Source organism: Haemaphysalis longicornis, unplaced genomic scaffold (genome assembly GCF_048455015.1).
Source record: "Haemaphysalis longicornis isolate Haplotype H1 unplaced genomic scaffold, Haemaphysalis longicornis Haplotype H1 scaffold_10, whole genome shotgun sequence".
In the NCBI taxonomy this organism is placed as follows: domain Eukaryota; kingdom Metazoa; phylum Arthropoda; class Arachnida; order Ixodida; family Ixodidae; genus Haemaphysalis; species Haemaphysalis longicornis.
The window spans coordinates 139,962,685-139,978,249 of NW_027526204.1; the positions used below are offsets into that span (position 1 = coordinate 139,962,685).

Consider the following 15,565-nt stretch of genomic DNA (forward strand, 5'->3'; position numbering starts at 1 on the left):
AAATTTAGCCTAAGGGGGGACGTGGCAAGTAGAGATATTTTTGTTATTTGAGGACCAAATGTAATCGAATTAGGAACATTTGTGTAACTAACCATCCATTATAATAACAAAACTGAAAACAGCTTAAAAATATATTTTAAATTTTGAGCTACAAGGCTAATTACCTTCACAAAGTTGCCCCAGGATTATTTAACTAATTAAGCAAGAACTCTACCAGATCTTTATGTCAGTGAGATCAGGAAGGTCTATTTTGTGCTGAGAAGCTATTAGATTATTGCTTTATTTCCTTTAAGTGTACAGAAAAAATAAAGAGAGAAGTTTCACTTTCCTTTTGACTCGAAACTACTTCTGGCTTTGAAAGGAAGGTGAAGCTTTTCTTGTTATTTTTTACATCTAAAGGAAATAAAGCAATAATCTGATAGCTTCTCGGCACAAAATCGACCTTCCTGATCACAGTGACATAAAAATCTTGTTGAGTTGTTGCCTAATTAGTTAATTATGCTTTACTCAGCTTTCAGGTAATTTGTCTTGTAACTCGAAAAGTATAGAAGATATTGTGAAACCGATTTCAGTTCTGTTGATAGAATCGTTAGTTACACAAATTCTCCTAATTGGATTACATTGGGTCCTTAAATAAAAAAGTCGTTTTGCTTGCCAGGTCCCGCCATAAAAATGACCATCATTTGCAAAAAAGGAGAAGAAGAAGTGGAAAGTTGTTATTAGGCATTGCTACGGTGGGTGTTTTCCAGCTATGACAAGGACTTGTAGCCGACGTGAGAGTCGGAACATGTGGCTCGCGTGTGTTGCAAGGAGGGCAGTGTTGCTCAGTGGTTGCCCCCCTCCCTCTGGCTGCCACAGTCGTTGATGCAGAACCAGTCGAGCTTCTCGCGGCTCAAGGACCCGAGCGTGCTGCCCGACCTGAGCGAGAGCCACGTGAAGCAGCTCAAGATCATGCTGGCGAACCACCAGGAGTTGCGCGACATCAGGCGGCGCTGCGTCAGTGCCAAGGAGGCACTCTCCAAGAACCTCAAGGACAGGCTGCAGTAAGGACGCCTTGTGTCCTGCGGAATGGCTTTGACTCAAATGCGCAGTGGTGCTGCTTCACTGGGTTTTGAAATGCCATTCGGCTCAAATGACATTCCAGCCAAATGAGCACCCAGAAAGACATTTGGGTCCATCAATTGCCATTTCTAGCACTCTCGCGTACTGCGTTCCAAGTCAGCATAAACAAGTACTTCAGACAAACAAAATATTCTTAATTGTGGGACTTTGTTTACTTCTCATTCACTTAAATCGTGTCAAAATGTAATTATTTCCATACTCTTAGCACCAGTGTGAGCAAGCGACAAACCAGTGTGGTCAGACAGCACAAAACAGCACTAAAAACCTCGATTGCGATTCAGAATTAAGCAAAAACCGTGTTAAAGCTTACGTTATTTATAATTTGATATCATTCAATGCCACAGCCTGCTGCCTAGTTTGATTGTTGCATTATTGTGTAAAAACAGAGCTCGACAGCAGCAGTGCCACACAGCACGGCCAGCGATTGTTAAAGCTTTCCAATGACATCGAAATTGTAGTGGAGCACAGCGGATTCTGAATGGCATTCGAAACCCCTCATTTGAGTCAAATGACATTTGGGCGCCAGTGTAGCACGGGTATAAGTGGTCGTGTGTAACTGCATGCATGCTACTCTGCCAGAAGTGTGTGCCGATGCAGGAAGGACCAAACAGTCGCAGGAGTGTGTGATCAACTCGAAGACGGAGTTTAGGGAGGCTGCGTAAAAGGCTGAGCAGAAGCTGCCAGCTGAGCTCGGGTTCGCTTGCTCTAAAGGAGTTTCATTGTTGTAGGAGTAAGAGCATATGGTTTGAGCTTGCAGCTTGAAAGGTAGTGGTACTAGTACAATTTGTAATCTAGCAGCATTCATGCAGATGTGGTGGTATAGTGCCTGCAAAAGAAATGATAAAGCTAGTTAATTAAAGGGGCCCTGAAAGGCATTTTGAGCACACTAAATGAAGTAGCGCAATCGTTAGATTGGGTCGTCAAGGTCATCTGGGCCAAATATTACTCTTTTACGCGCAGCGGAAAGCTCACACTTTTGTTGCAAAGTTTGTCGCTTTTTTCTCACCCTTTCCTTCGTGTTTTTGGACGCCGCCATCTTCACATGTCTACATCATCGATTCCCAGATGTTCGTCATGAGCTAGACATCCTGCTATTGGGCGGCTTTTTCACGCACTTCCGGCAAAGAGATGAGTCGTCTGCTCAGCGTCGACTCGCCGGCTGAGCTGCCAGGGGAGTGTCGGAGTGTTGGACATTTTACGACAAACGAAACAAGTGTAAACAAACGCTTAACCGTTCGTATTGAATGCAACACGGCCATAACACGACATGGATATTCTCTTATCGGAGTACGTTCCATAAAGAAAGCGTTGAAGCCCCGTGGCACTTCTTTCGTGTAATCGCAGAGAACGCCCTGAGCCGAATGCCCGGGTTTGATGGATACATTTTTTTCCACTTCAAAACAATCCAGAGATGCGTTTCGAACGAACACAACGTCACAACATGCGTTGCAAGTCTGAACCGCGATTGACAGACGATGGGTTGCCTCCTCCTGCTCGTTGTAAATTCGGCACTCACCTCGCGCGCGGTTTGTGGGGATGAACAGCAAGTCACTCAACTCTGGCGCGCAAGCCGAGATGGCTTTTAGCCACGCACACTGCACATACCCTATGCGAGGTTGAGTCGTACGTCGCTCGAGAAAGATAATCCAGACCATGGGAAGCACTATCCACCCGCAGAAGCACAACGTCGCATTTCATCGCGAAACAAAGGCGTCCACAACACACACACACAATCGCCTCCTGTAATGCCAAACACATCTCTCACTTCCTAATGAGTGAGTGGTACGCCTGCAGTGCCCACATGTCGCGAGGTGGGGCCCCGAGCTGAACCGGGATCACGCAACCGTAACTGACTTCTGGGGCGGTTTGTGCCTTGTTGCCAAGGCAACCGATGTTTGAGATCGTCAAAGAAAGGCGCTCTCTCCAGCGCTAGAAAGCTCAGAGCCGCGCCGGAGCATGTTTTTCCAACGTTGCCGCTCTCCACCACGCGTCGCCCCAAGCTGAACTGGTCACATGATTGAAGCGTTTTGTGCACGGGTTCTGTATCGGTTTAAAATGTCTTTTTCACATGGCGCCGGCAGGGATTACCACCACCGCAAAATAAGACCAGGCACCAGCGGGGCCACATCTGATACGGCACTTTTTGGATAAACAGTGCGCGGTGCATGAAAGCAACATTTTTATATTAAAAACGTTGCATGAAAGGGACCGAGCGCAAGATCCTCCCCAGCGGCTGCGAGTTCGCCGCCGATTAAAAGTCACGTGCTGCACTGCAGCAACGCACATTGCGAAAGGGCAAGGCCAGGCCACCACACACATGCGGCCAGATTTTTCGTTCGCTTATCCATCCTTGAGCGGAGTGCGGAATTCATGGTGTCAACAAAACTTGCCCGTAGCAGACGGCAGTCGGAGGAGCGTAATGCGGAAGTACGTCACCGCTGACTAGCGCAGCATCATGGGAGGGAGTGCTCGCGCGCCGTCAACAGTTGAAAAGAGGAGGAAACGCGGCGCGACGATAATGCGCAGTTTTTGATTTACGATTTCTCAGCTAATACTCATCGCTTTAACAAAATTCTTGCGGGAGGAGATTGCTAATACATTGTCTTATTTGGTTACATGTACATCCATGCATCGGCGGAAGGTATTTCAGGACCCCTTTAAAGTTACCATCCATTCCTGAAGAAAGTTGAGGGAAGCGACAAGCTAAAAGTGCATCCAATCGATCGTCAAACCTTCAAACACCCAAATTGCAAACAAAGAACGAACGCATGCAACAATTTTTTGCGCGCTAAGTAAACACATCCACGAACAATCTAAAGGTATACTGATATGTGGTTTATGAGATAAAGGTATGCTATTGTACTCCGTCATCATAATTGATGCGTGTATTGTCTTCTTTAGAGCCATTTCTTTCTTGCGATTTTGAAGTACAGTCGAACCTTGCTGCAATGAACTCTGCTTCAGTGAAATTGTTGCATCAACGAAATGCAGTCAAACCCAATTATAACGAACCCGGATAGAGCAAATTGTGCTATATGTCGAACAAAACAAAATCAGTTACGAAAATACATGCAAAACATATTCTAAAAGAATTTCACATTTGTTATTTCGTATTCGGCCAGCCTAGAATTGCTGCCGAAATGCATGGTCTCTGAGCGGCAATTGAGACGTTGGTCAGCCACGATTGAGATGTTGAGCACTCTCGGCAGTGCTCCGCTAATATTGCTTCGATATCGAAGGACACGGACTCGAATGGGTGCAAACGACGTCTATTATAGTGTAGAGAAAGCTGTGCTCATTGACGCTACCAAAACGAAAGTGAAAACAGAGATCACCAATTTTTTGATTGATTGATTGTAGGTTTTAACGGGCCGACGCAATGCAAACGATTTTTTGCGAAGCAGGCAGTTAGGGCGGAAAGGTGCTTTCTTACTCTTACTTGCAAGAATGTGCACTAATGGCCATGCGCCATAATGTATGCATTGTAAGCAGCTGTCATTGCAGTTTTCCTTCTACCGTTCTTCAAGGTCCAAAGCAGAAATATAGTTTTCTTGTTTAGGCAAAAGGAGGGCTTGTGACACCTTGCAGCTACCATGCGCAAATAATCAACTCGGTATGTGTGCCTTGTACAGGGACATGCTTTGCAACTGCATTTCTTACCCCTCCCAGTTGTCAGTGTTGCCAAGAGAATTAGGCCGCTAAACTTTACGCGAATACCATCTATACGAGGGTATTCTTCGTGGAGTGTTGAGGCAGATTCCTCCAGAACGAATTTTCGCTCCAACAAAATATTCTGCTCCCGTCCATATCATTGTCACGGCATTCAATTGTAGCCGCTACAATTGTTGTAGCGGCAGTATTTTGCGTCCCGTCAATATCGTTGTAGCGGCATTCAATTGTAACCGTTTTGACACAATGGCAGCCCGGTTTTGCGCTTGTGCCGTGTCCAGAGATCTCATCAGAGCTTTTCCGTCGACCAGCTGGTGTACGGGGAAATGCATTAGTTTTTTTATAGGACATCATCGTTCCCACTAAGAAAGCTTTCGCTTTAATTGTCTTGGTATTGTAGAAGGGTTGAGGGAAGAGGTTAGCGCTGCTGTGGTGTTGAAGAACTGTGCCTTATGCACTGCCATTGGTTGGTTAGTTAGCCCTGCCCCCTGTGCATGTGTGCCTGTGATTGGCCATGGCTTGGCACTCTACCCTTAGTTAGCCCTGCGCCATAAAAATCCAAACATCGTCATTTGTCATCTTCAGGTGGATCATCTACGTGGAGAAGAGCATATCGGACGTGAACCTACACCTGATGCTCTGCCTGGAGACCACCAAGCGGCTGCGTAGGCACCTCGAGATCTGCCGACAAATCCACCTGGCTCCACGCATCTACCTCCGCGCTGTCGCCGAGGTCGTCCGCCGACGGTGCTTCTCGGGACAGTTCCTGCAGGCAAGCACTGCCGAGGCTTTGTGCCTTTCCCCTTGTGCCTTTGTGCCTTTTCCCGATCGCACTGCTGCGATGAGTTTCAGAAGAGGAGGGATCTGGACAATGGACCAGTCCTTGTTTCAGTGCAGTCGTACGCTGTGTATTTCAGTAATTAGTGAAGCAAGCATCTAGACGCTTGTTTGACACCTTGATTGTCTTAATTTTGACCTGCTACTTGACATCAAGGCTGCAAGAGTCTGAAGAAGTGTTTTTTTTTTACTGATAGTACAGTTCAAGCTGCTTTTTTGCTTGTGTAGTATGGAGAGTTCAATACTTCAGGCTCTTGTTGAAATTTAAATACTGCGGACCTTTTTTTGCTCGAGGACTCCGAATTATCGGTAGCACGTCGTAAAAATTTGGGAAGAAATAGATATTGCAACACTGTAACAAAGAGTCTTGCACCAGTTCCCTTCCTTGTTGATTGTGGAAGGGCCAGAATGCTAACCAGCTTTGTAAAAGAAGAGTGTTGTAGCGGGCTTTCTTGGCTCCTCATCCTCACTAGAGCCTTGCACGCTCTGTGTTTCTTCCTCTGCCTACCTCTTGCGCAGTGGGCGGGCGTGCTGTCGTCCAAGTGCCGGCAGCTGCACCACAATGAGGTGCAGGCACGGAGGGACTTCAACGAGGGCTTCTCCAAACACTTCCTGCACGCCCTGTTCCCCGGAATGAATGACCTGCCCCCGTCGTTCGCAGTAAGGGACGCTTCCAACAGCGGAGTTCTTTAGCAAATCGCAATTTTGCGTGTCTCAGTTAAAATACCAAGAAATTGCTGCGCTGGCATGTGAGCGTGGGCCTCGCGATGACCGCACGTCAGTTAACAGCACCAAGAAAATGCCTAGTGCTTGTGTGTGTGTGTGGGTCGTGGCAACTGGCAAGCGTCCCCTGCACACGTTTTTCAGGCGAAAAACTTTGGGAGATTGGTCATGATTGCGGCGACCGTTTAGCTGTTAAAAAAAACTAAGAAAATGCCGAGCGCTTGTGTGTGCATGCCTCATGGCGACCGCCCAGCGTCCCCGGAGCACGTTTGTCGAGCCATGCATATCCACTAACAGAGATTGGCCAACATTGGCCAAAAAAAACTCCACCGTTCGCTGTAATCGGGGCAACACTTGCTCGGAATGAGAAAGACACGTCATATTGTACGCTGCTCTTAGGTAATTTCCAATGATTATCTCTTACAAGCATTAATGAAGCTAACTCGTACAGCAACTACCGTATTTACTCGAATCTAACGCGCCCTCGATTGTAACGCGCACCCGTTTTTCGTGACCTCCCCCCCGAAAAAAAAAAAAATCTTGATTGTAACGCGCACCCGTCAGCCAGCACCTGCTCGCTTTGAAATCGCTCCGCGTCAGCCCTGTTTGTAGGGCTAACTGCATCGCCCGGACTTTAAGCAGCTCGGTCGTCACGGGCCGCTGCGCCGCTCGCTGCTCTTGAACGTATTCTGCGAGCCGCTCTTCTATTTCGGCGAACCGGCCCTGCTTCGGTCCACTGAAGCCCTTTTGTGTAGCCTTGCTGGCGAAAATAGTCTCCTGCTGCTTGCGCCAGTCCCGCACGCATGTTTCCGGAACTCCGAATGCGCGTGATGCGGCCCGATTTCCGTCCGTCTCCGCACACATTATGACTTTCCTTTTAAAAGCGGCATCATGATGAACTCGGCGTATCTTCGCTGTCGGCCCGTCCATGCTGGTAGATCAAACGCAGAAAACGGGTAGACTAACCTAAGCACATGTACTACCACAGCACACGGAGGACGCTACCACGCTACTGCAGCTAGGCATAGACAGCTAGGCTCGAAGTGCGTACGAGGCGGCCATTTTGAAATGCCGATGGCGATATGATATCGGAAATTTAGGGTCGTACTCGATTCTAACGCGCACCCAATTTTTGGACCCGATATATCGGAAAAAAGGTGCGCGTTAGATTCGAGTAAATACGGTATGATGAAGTAAAGGTCGTTGCGGCAGCAAAGAAGACACAAATCGGCTGCAATCCTGGGCTTCAACTTTCGTGGTGGTCATGAAGGTTGCGTACAGCTTGGCTACCTTCAAGTCTTGCGTGTTAGTGTGAGCTTCCTTCATTTTTTGTTTTCCCTTTTGTTCCCCGTTTTTTTGCTTACCGCACTTACCCGTTTCTAACACGCACTTTTTTCCGGAAAAATAGGCCGAAAAATCGCATCCACGTTAGAATCGGATACGAAACCGAAACTGCCGAAACAGTGGAAATTTCGTCCCGCCCATCGCCATTGCCAATTTTTCGAATGCAGGAAGCCTAGGCGCCTAGGCTTTTCTATCGGCGTTCACACAAATCGTCAAATTGTTCCACTTGCACGCTTGATAACAGCAATGGCAGCAGCGGCTCTCACGCGTTCAAAAGGAGCGGTCGGCTGAAGCGTGCGCCTCTGGAGAAGCTCGCGAGATGGGCGTACGAGGCGTGGGCCACGATTGGTTGAACTATCGTTCAGAAGTGTGGCATCGCGAACACGATTGATGGCACCGAGGACGAGATGTTGTAGTCAGCGGAAAGCGACAAGGAGCTCTCAGAGAGCAACAAGGAGTGAGATGAGTGAGAGTACTTCATGAAATAAATCGCCCGTTTCTCTCACATTCTTTGTCTGGGTCACAAAGTTTTGTGTGCGTTACAATCGGAGGTGCAAGTTTTTCCAGTTTTTTTGCCAGGAAAATCGGGTGCGCGTTAGAATCGTGAGCGTGTAGAATCGGGTAAGTACGGTATGCAAATTTTAAGTCGTCGGTCATGCGAAGGATCTTTCCGGTTCATCCTTGCACGGTCGGGATGGGTTGACGGAAGTTTCAGTGTCAGTGCAGCAGTTGCTCAGAGCAACGAGCCTGGAGTTTCATACTTGCTTGTGCAGAGTCCCCCACTGACTTCCTTGGTAGAGCACAGGGGAAAGCTGCAAACACGTGTTGTGTGACAGTGAATTCAATTTGAAGCTGTAGATGTGCCGAGTAGTGTTGCCCAATCAAATGCAGGAGTGTGGCACCATGATAACTGAGTTTGGCTAGTCCAGGTGAATCCGATAGATTTGATACTGTTCCCCCAGCGTGCCATGTGTTCGCTAGCAGTGAGCGTAGTGAGGCATTTGTTACAATCTTAGTGTTCCAGCCTTCAGGGTACTCTTTCGGCCACTGGAATTTGCCTTGTAAGAACTAGTACAGTAAAACCCTGATAATACGACTTTCAAGGGACCGCGCGAAAGCATCGTATGACTGGGGCGCGGGTAAATGCCGGCCTAGTAGGTGGTCCTACGTGACAGGTGGGCTAAGAACTTATTTACGCCTATATTTAGTACGTTCTCGCATGATTTGTGAACCTTTAGCTAAAATTCCAAGTTAAAAAAAAAAAAGAAACTTATTTTGTGCAACCCTCCCCTCTACGGCGGCGTCCAATCTAGCTTGCCAGTCAAGTGCCACGCACTACGTGACCCCCTGTGTTCGGTGCTATTTATAGCCCGCCAGCCCTGTGCCTCATGTGCGCAAGGAAGGGCCAACGTGGTTGAGCAAATTGAGAGGGGAATAGGCGAGTGTGAACCTGCCAAGGCCAAGCAAAACGAACAATAGTACCAGGCTGCAATAGAAAAAAAAAGGTGACAAAGAAAGGAGCGGAGCAAAAAGGTGGCTTTGAAAGGCACTGATAAGCAGACAGCAGATAGAGAGAGCGTAGTAAAAGGAAGAAACTTAGATAGACTGTGAGAAAAACGAATGTTTGGTCATCGCCGTGGGGTTGCATTATATGTGTTTTCGCATTCGTTGGCAGCTCGATGGGAGCTTCAAATTCATGGTCCGCCAGCCACCTGAACTTTGACTTCTCACGGTTGGCGCGTTGGTGTACCGCTGTCGCGTGGGGCCATCAAAGGTTAACTCCCACTCATGAGTACCTGCCTGCTTGCTTGTGTCTGTTCAGCGAGTGGTCTGGCCCGCCTGCGGACCTTTGCACATCAAGCAGCGTCAAATGGGGTTAAGAACAAGGAAAGGTTAAGGCGAGGCAGCAAAGTGGTGTAAAAGATGGGAAAAACACTGGTTTATACCTGCCAGGGTCCGTCGTATGAAGCGGACCACGTGCAGCCGAGCGTCATATCATCGGGGTTTTTAATGCATTGTTTCTATGGGGAGTTTGCCAGGACGGCAGTGATCTGTCGTAAGAAGCGGGTCGTCGTAAGTCTGGGGGATGTACCGGCGGGGTTCCACTGTACTGTGTATTCCGTAAACGCAGCCTCAAGATCTTATGGTGGCCGGGAACACTACACGGTTCACTATCAGAGACAGCTGGGCGAGTTGCACCAAGCCATAGTGCAAACATTTAACTGCACAAAGGGATGAATACAAGAAAGTACACCGACGAGTGCAGTCTGTGTTTCTTGTGTGTCTTTTCTAGTGTATGTGCCTGTGTCCTCTTGTGTGTTCTTCCCCTTGTGCAGTTAAATGTTTGCATTATGAGCCACGGGCTTCGGGTTACTGAGAGGCTCTTCGGCTGGGGGTATAACTGGCTTCACGGGTTGCCTGAATGCCCCATTGCCCATGCAGACGCGGAATCCCCGGTTGTTCGACGATAACCTTCCACACCTGTGCCCCGAAGACCTGGAGGTTGTGCGGAACGCCCTGCCGGAGATGGCTGACGTGCTGTGCACCCCCAAACCGGTCACCCTGCCCGACAGCTCCGTGCCGCAGCCCCTGCAGTTGTCACAGATGTGCGATCCGCCGCCACTGCAGCCCGAGGCAGATGCCCCTCCGTCCTGTCCCACATCATCGTCCTCTTGCCGACCAGCCTCCCCTGAGGCTCCCCAGGGCCAAGAAGCACAGGTGAGCACCGTTCCCTCTCTTCAATTAGGAGAGAAAAGCGGTGCACCGTCACACTGTGCCAACTCCAATGCTTGCCCTTCCGTCTCTTTCTCTCTGAACGCAAAAAAAAATTTCAAAATGTAACTTGAACCTACCTAGTAGTAGTAGTAACACCTTTATTGGTAAAGAATGCCAAAGGCCAGTTTGGGTACTGGACTGGCAAAACGTTTCTTTTTTTAGTGACAGCCGTTGTGCTTTGGCATTCCCATGTGGGGTGATGGAGGGTGGGTGTTAGGGCGCAGCCCTTTGGCGGCCACATCTATGGTTTCGCGGCGGCGACGGCGTTGTAGCCAAGCGAACGATGGGGAGACCGAATAGTGAAAGAAAGCAAAGGAGGAGGCTGTCATTGCGAAATTAGGAGGGGAGGGCGGTTCGCCGTGGCGGCGCAAAACGCTTGAAAGTGTGCGGATGAGGAGCAGTATGATCAGACCGCACAAGACGCTCCTCCGCGGCGACGCATGGCGAAATTGTGGAGAGGTGGTGTGTGCTTGACAGTGATGTGCGCTCACTTCCTGATATGCAGTTCGTAGTCCCTTCCTGAGACCCACTAGCCCATCCAAACCGTGTGACATTGGCGCGTGAGGTTCAAGCACAATTGGCAACAGCATGCTCGATGGCGGCGACGTGCTGCGAGATAACGGTGCGAGATAACGGTGCTGCAAGATAACGGCAGTGTAGCGTGTGCCGCTGTCCATTCACTGATCACGCATTCACTTCCTGACATGCAGCAGATAAGCGCCGTGACCAAGAAGACTGCAGTTCGTGCTGCGCACAAAATTGTCAGGGCATTTTTTTGATGGTGCAGTGGGCATGCATCTGCATATCGAGTTGGATAAATTTTGCTCAGCGTGTTTAACATGGGAACGTGCCTGTCTTTTATCTTCTGCAGCAGAAATTTGTCCATGGAATATAGTCTACTGGAGTTTACTCATGGGTTCAACGAAAAACTTTGTGTTGTCTGGGCGGGTGTGCGAGAGAAGGAGCCCTCATTGCATTGGGATGAAATGTGGAGCAAAGACTGTGCTTGTGGCGATCCGTGGCTGTGGTGGTGCCATTGTTGAAATGCCTTTTCCTCTGGTATGGCCAGAGTTTATTTTTCTGTAGAGTGATAGAATTTGTAGTGATGCGGGGGACATGAGGTCTAATCACAGTAGCTTGTTTTGTATAGCCGTAACCTGCTGTGAGTTTTGTGATGTAGAAGGCAGCAATATGCATCGAATTCCCGGATTTACTATAAATAGGGTATGAAGAAATGTTCAGTTTGTATTTAAAATCTTGGATACTCATACAGCACTTAATAGAGGACCCCCGCTATCGTTTCAATGAAAGGGGTTTCATAAAAGTTTTGTTTCGCAGTAAATGTCATGGGTCACTGGGGAAGTTGTAACGAATAGAAGTGATGCACTTCGGGCAGCTGATTGCATTGCCTTATGTATTCTGACTCAGAGCACCGTCGAAGAAGGCTGCCATGCTGCTAGCAGCCCAGAAGATCGCGACCGCACCCCAAAATTGGCAGAATCGGACGACGAGTTTGAGGAGGTTGCGGGTGAGCCGTCACCCGTTCTCAAGGCCACCAGTTCTCAAGACGTCTTGGACACGCCAGCGCCCCAGGAAACTGTCATCTGTTCCCCAGACTCCCTGGTATGGTGCCCCCCCCCCCCCCCCCTGAATTTTTTTTTAGAGAGAGAGAGAGATGTTTAGACCAAAGAAATATTAAGGGCAATATGTAATGTAATAGCAATCATGTGAATATATTGAACACTTGTTGCTTGCAAGATCCTAAAATCTCGCAAAGATACCCTAAATTTGTACTTTGATTTGGCTTAATCAGGGTATGCTTTGCTCTTTAAAAAGAGATGCGAGTGAAAAAAAAACAGACTTTTTTCAGAAATTTTCACTTTTGTTATTTCAGTTGTATTATCTATCATCTGTGAACATTTCGATGTGCCATTACACAAATTCAAATGAATATTCTAACCAGAAGATACTGCAAAAGGGGTCTAAGTTACTTGCGGTGGCATATGGCGTCTTTTTGAACCGTGTATCACTAGGCAGGGGCCCCGTCCGCCATTTGTAATCACCTGGGTGAGTGGAGTTGTTCGTGCCTTTCTCCTCAATTCGCGGTTCTAATAGGCACGCACTCAAAATATATATATATATATATATAGAATAAGGGTTGGCAGTCAAGAAAACCTCGGAAAGCAAAGGGGATAATGCGGTAGGTCATAGAAACTGATGAAGAATTTTTTGGGTCAGAAAGTGGTGACAAAATGCCCGCCGGGTGGGATCCGAACCCACGACCTCCAGAATACCGGTCTGGTGTGATATATATATATATCTATATATATATATATATATATATATATATATATATATATATATATATATATATATATATATATATATATATATATATATATATATATATATATATATATATAAAAAGGTTTTCAAGCATCTCTACCTGCCTTTTGGATCACCCGCCACATCATGTGGGGCTGCAGCGAGCGCGCCCCATGAGCTAGTGCTGCACCCTCCTGTCTGCCACTTGCCTCGTGCTAACCAAGTTGTGCTGCTGTTTCTTGGTTTATTCGCGCAATTAATCCCGCTGAAAACTGTGCATGAGATGTCCGGAACCACGGAATCGCACACGAATGTTACAGGAGGTAGTGGAAAGTGCATTGTAATACGATGGCAACCTAAACGACCTTACGGCCACTAGGGCTAACTGAAGCCATTGGAGCATCGACAGCGATTGCGACGATGACTTTCACATCGCGATAAATGCTGCTACAGGCTTCGTCAGCTTTTGTTGTAAAAATACGGATAGAGTTATCGAAAAGCAATGACAGGAAAGTCAGTGATCACAATTCCTGTACATTGCTGTAGGACGTCGACGTGTTGACGGTACTTGTGGCTGATGCTACCGAAACCACGCCTGTCGGGAGCTGTCTTAACTGCACAAGGGACTCGTCTCTCTTGAGTTCCAAAAGAAATTATTCACAAAAGCAGAAGAGTTCTATGCCTGCGTGTGATTTCTGGACACTCACCATTTGTAGTGAACACAATTTCAAGTGCATTCAAGAGTGTGCAGATTAATAAACAGGTTCGGAACTTTCAACTGCATTTTTCTCATTTTGACATTTTTGAAGGTTGTTGCATTTTACTCACATGGTTTCATGCACTTAAAATTGTCATATTGCAATGAAAATTGGCACACGCACTCTTAAATGCATGCAGATTGCCATTATGTATCGGAATTTACGGTATGTATTTGTTGGTTCATAACTAGTATAATAAGCTATTGCATGATGCTGTACAAAAAAATTTAATGTTGAATAAGTGCGGGTAAAAACCCATTGTTTTGCTATTGCATATATGATTCAAGAACTAATGAGGCTACATAAAAACTAATTGCAGTTTTTAAATCTACAAGTAAAAATCTCTGTGGTAAAATTTTTAAGCTCTAACTTAAAAACTAAAGAAAAAGCGTTTTTGAGTAGCGTCTCTCCTTAAAGGATAGCCGGAAAACAATAGGCTAAAAAATTAAATTGCTTGCAACAGCACTGACTACAAACTAGCTGCCAGTCAGTGTCCATGTGCATTCACTTTGAAACAGCATCTATGTTTATTGTCTTCCCCCTTACCCTTCCAGTACATTCTTAGTGCAGACACTTTCCAGCTTAGAATATTCCCTGAGACCCAAAACAGTTGCTGTTACGTGAAGTGGTGGAACCGTTTGCATTTGCTGTGTCTTTTGTGTTGTGCCATTATAAAATTAAAGCCGTTCCACTCAATGTGAAAGCTGTCGGAAGTGCAGAGCAGTGATTCACCATAATGGGCTGTGGCGTCGTTATCCGCTCACTGCTGCTACCACCCATTACGCTCTTCGCCGCCCTGTCCCACTCCTTTCCTGATGAATTGAACAAAGATTTGTTTAATGCAATTCAAATTTTCCGCTTTCGCAGTGCTTACGCGCCCCCCTGCCTGAAACAGCGCAAGCTGGAAGGTGTTTTTTTTTTTTTTTTTTTTTTTTTTTTTGTACTTGCTTTTTATACTGCACGTGCTGGCGCCTTACTGTGCAGTTTGGAGCGAGCCATTTTTTTCTTGCACTGCCACTTTTTTCCGCTTACTATCGTAGAAAGCAACCCAACGAGCCTTCCTAACTAAGTGAACGCGGGGGCTGCCGGTTAATCACATACATTTTGCCTCAGTTGTACCTGCAGCTTTCTTTGCGCTAAACAACGGGGAGATGTATGACAAGCGCCAGCGGTTCACGAGTTTCGAGCGGTTATGTCTATATAAAGCGCTTGTTTTTCGAGGGCTGTGTGGGACGCCGTGACAACGGTACGCCATGGGGCGAGCTACGACGACAAGGCGAGCCCCTAGAGTGCTCTGCACTTAAAATGAAACGAGTCGCGTCCACAGCGGCTGCTACTGACTGCCTCTTCCTTTCACCGTGCGCAGGGCGTTGCTTCGGAGGACTTCCAGACGGCAGACTTCTACATCGACGAGTCGATGCCGTCCTCGATTTCGGACAGCCACGGAGTGGTGCCCCTGGTCGAAGCAATGGCTGCGTCGACAAGAACAGTGACGGTGCCCTGCCAGCAGGTTGATGCGACGGCAGAGCTCCGGAGGGAGCTGGAGGAAAAGAGCGCAGCACTGCAGGCCGCTGAGGCAAGCACGTTTCTGCCCTCGGCTTTAGAAAGCTCGGAAAATGCGTAAACTTCTCCTTTAAGAGTGGAATGCGACATTTTACTTAGGCCCCACTTGCATTGCCTCCTCATTCATTTCTTCTGCTGTTGAGTCGCACGATGACCTAGTTCTTACGACACGACACTCTTTCATACTCAGACGATGTGAACTCTTGGGAACTTTGGATGCTTTTAAAAGAACTGTCTAGCAACAATGACACAGGTTTTTTTTTTTTTACTCAACTTTTTGGAAGTTTCATCATTTGTTACAATTTTTCGGCCCTGGCAAAGCCCATAGAATCCATCAGTGACTGTATTGAGCTAACAGACATGTTGAGATAAGTCAGGGGTGAGACAGCTGCGCACAATGCGCAGTTTTGATACAAATTTGTTTTCCTGCGCCAGGCTGCTCCAATAGC

The 15,565-nt window shown here is 47.4% G+C and overlaps 1 protein-coding gene across 2 annotated transcripts in view; it reads left to right on the forward strand.

Moving 5' to 3' along the window:
* Nucleotides 1-15,565, forward strand: part of Atg17 (autophagy-related 17) — a 54,627-nt gene that overhangs the window by 16,810 nt on the left and 22,252 nt on the right. For both annotated transcript variants that reach the window (XM_077691001.1, XM_077691000.1), the window contains exons 10-15: nt 859-1,043; nt 5,377-5,563; nt 6,148-6,288; nt 10,138-10,413; nt 11,899-12,093; nt 14,920-15,129. In XM_077691001.1, the coding sequence (XP_077547127.1) occupies nt 859-1,043; nt 5,377-5,563; nt 6,148-6,288; nt 10,138-10,413; nt 11,899-12,093; nt 14,920-15,129 (1,194 nt within the window). The remainder of the gene's footprint in view (nt 1-858; nt 1,044-5,376; nt 5,564-6,147; nt 6,289-10,137; nt 10,414-11,898; nt 12,094-14,919; nt 15,130-15,565) is intronic.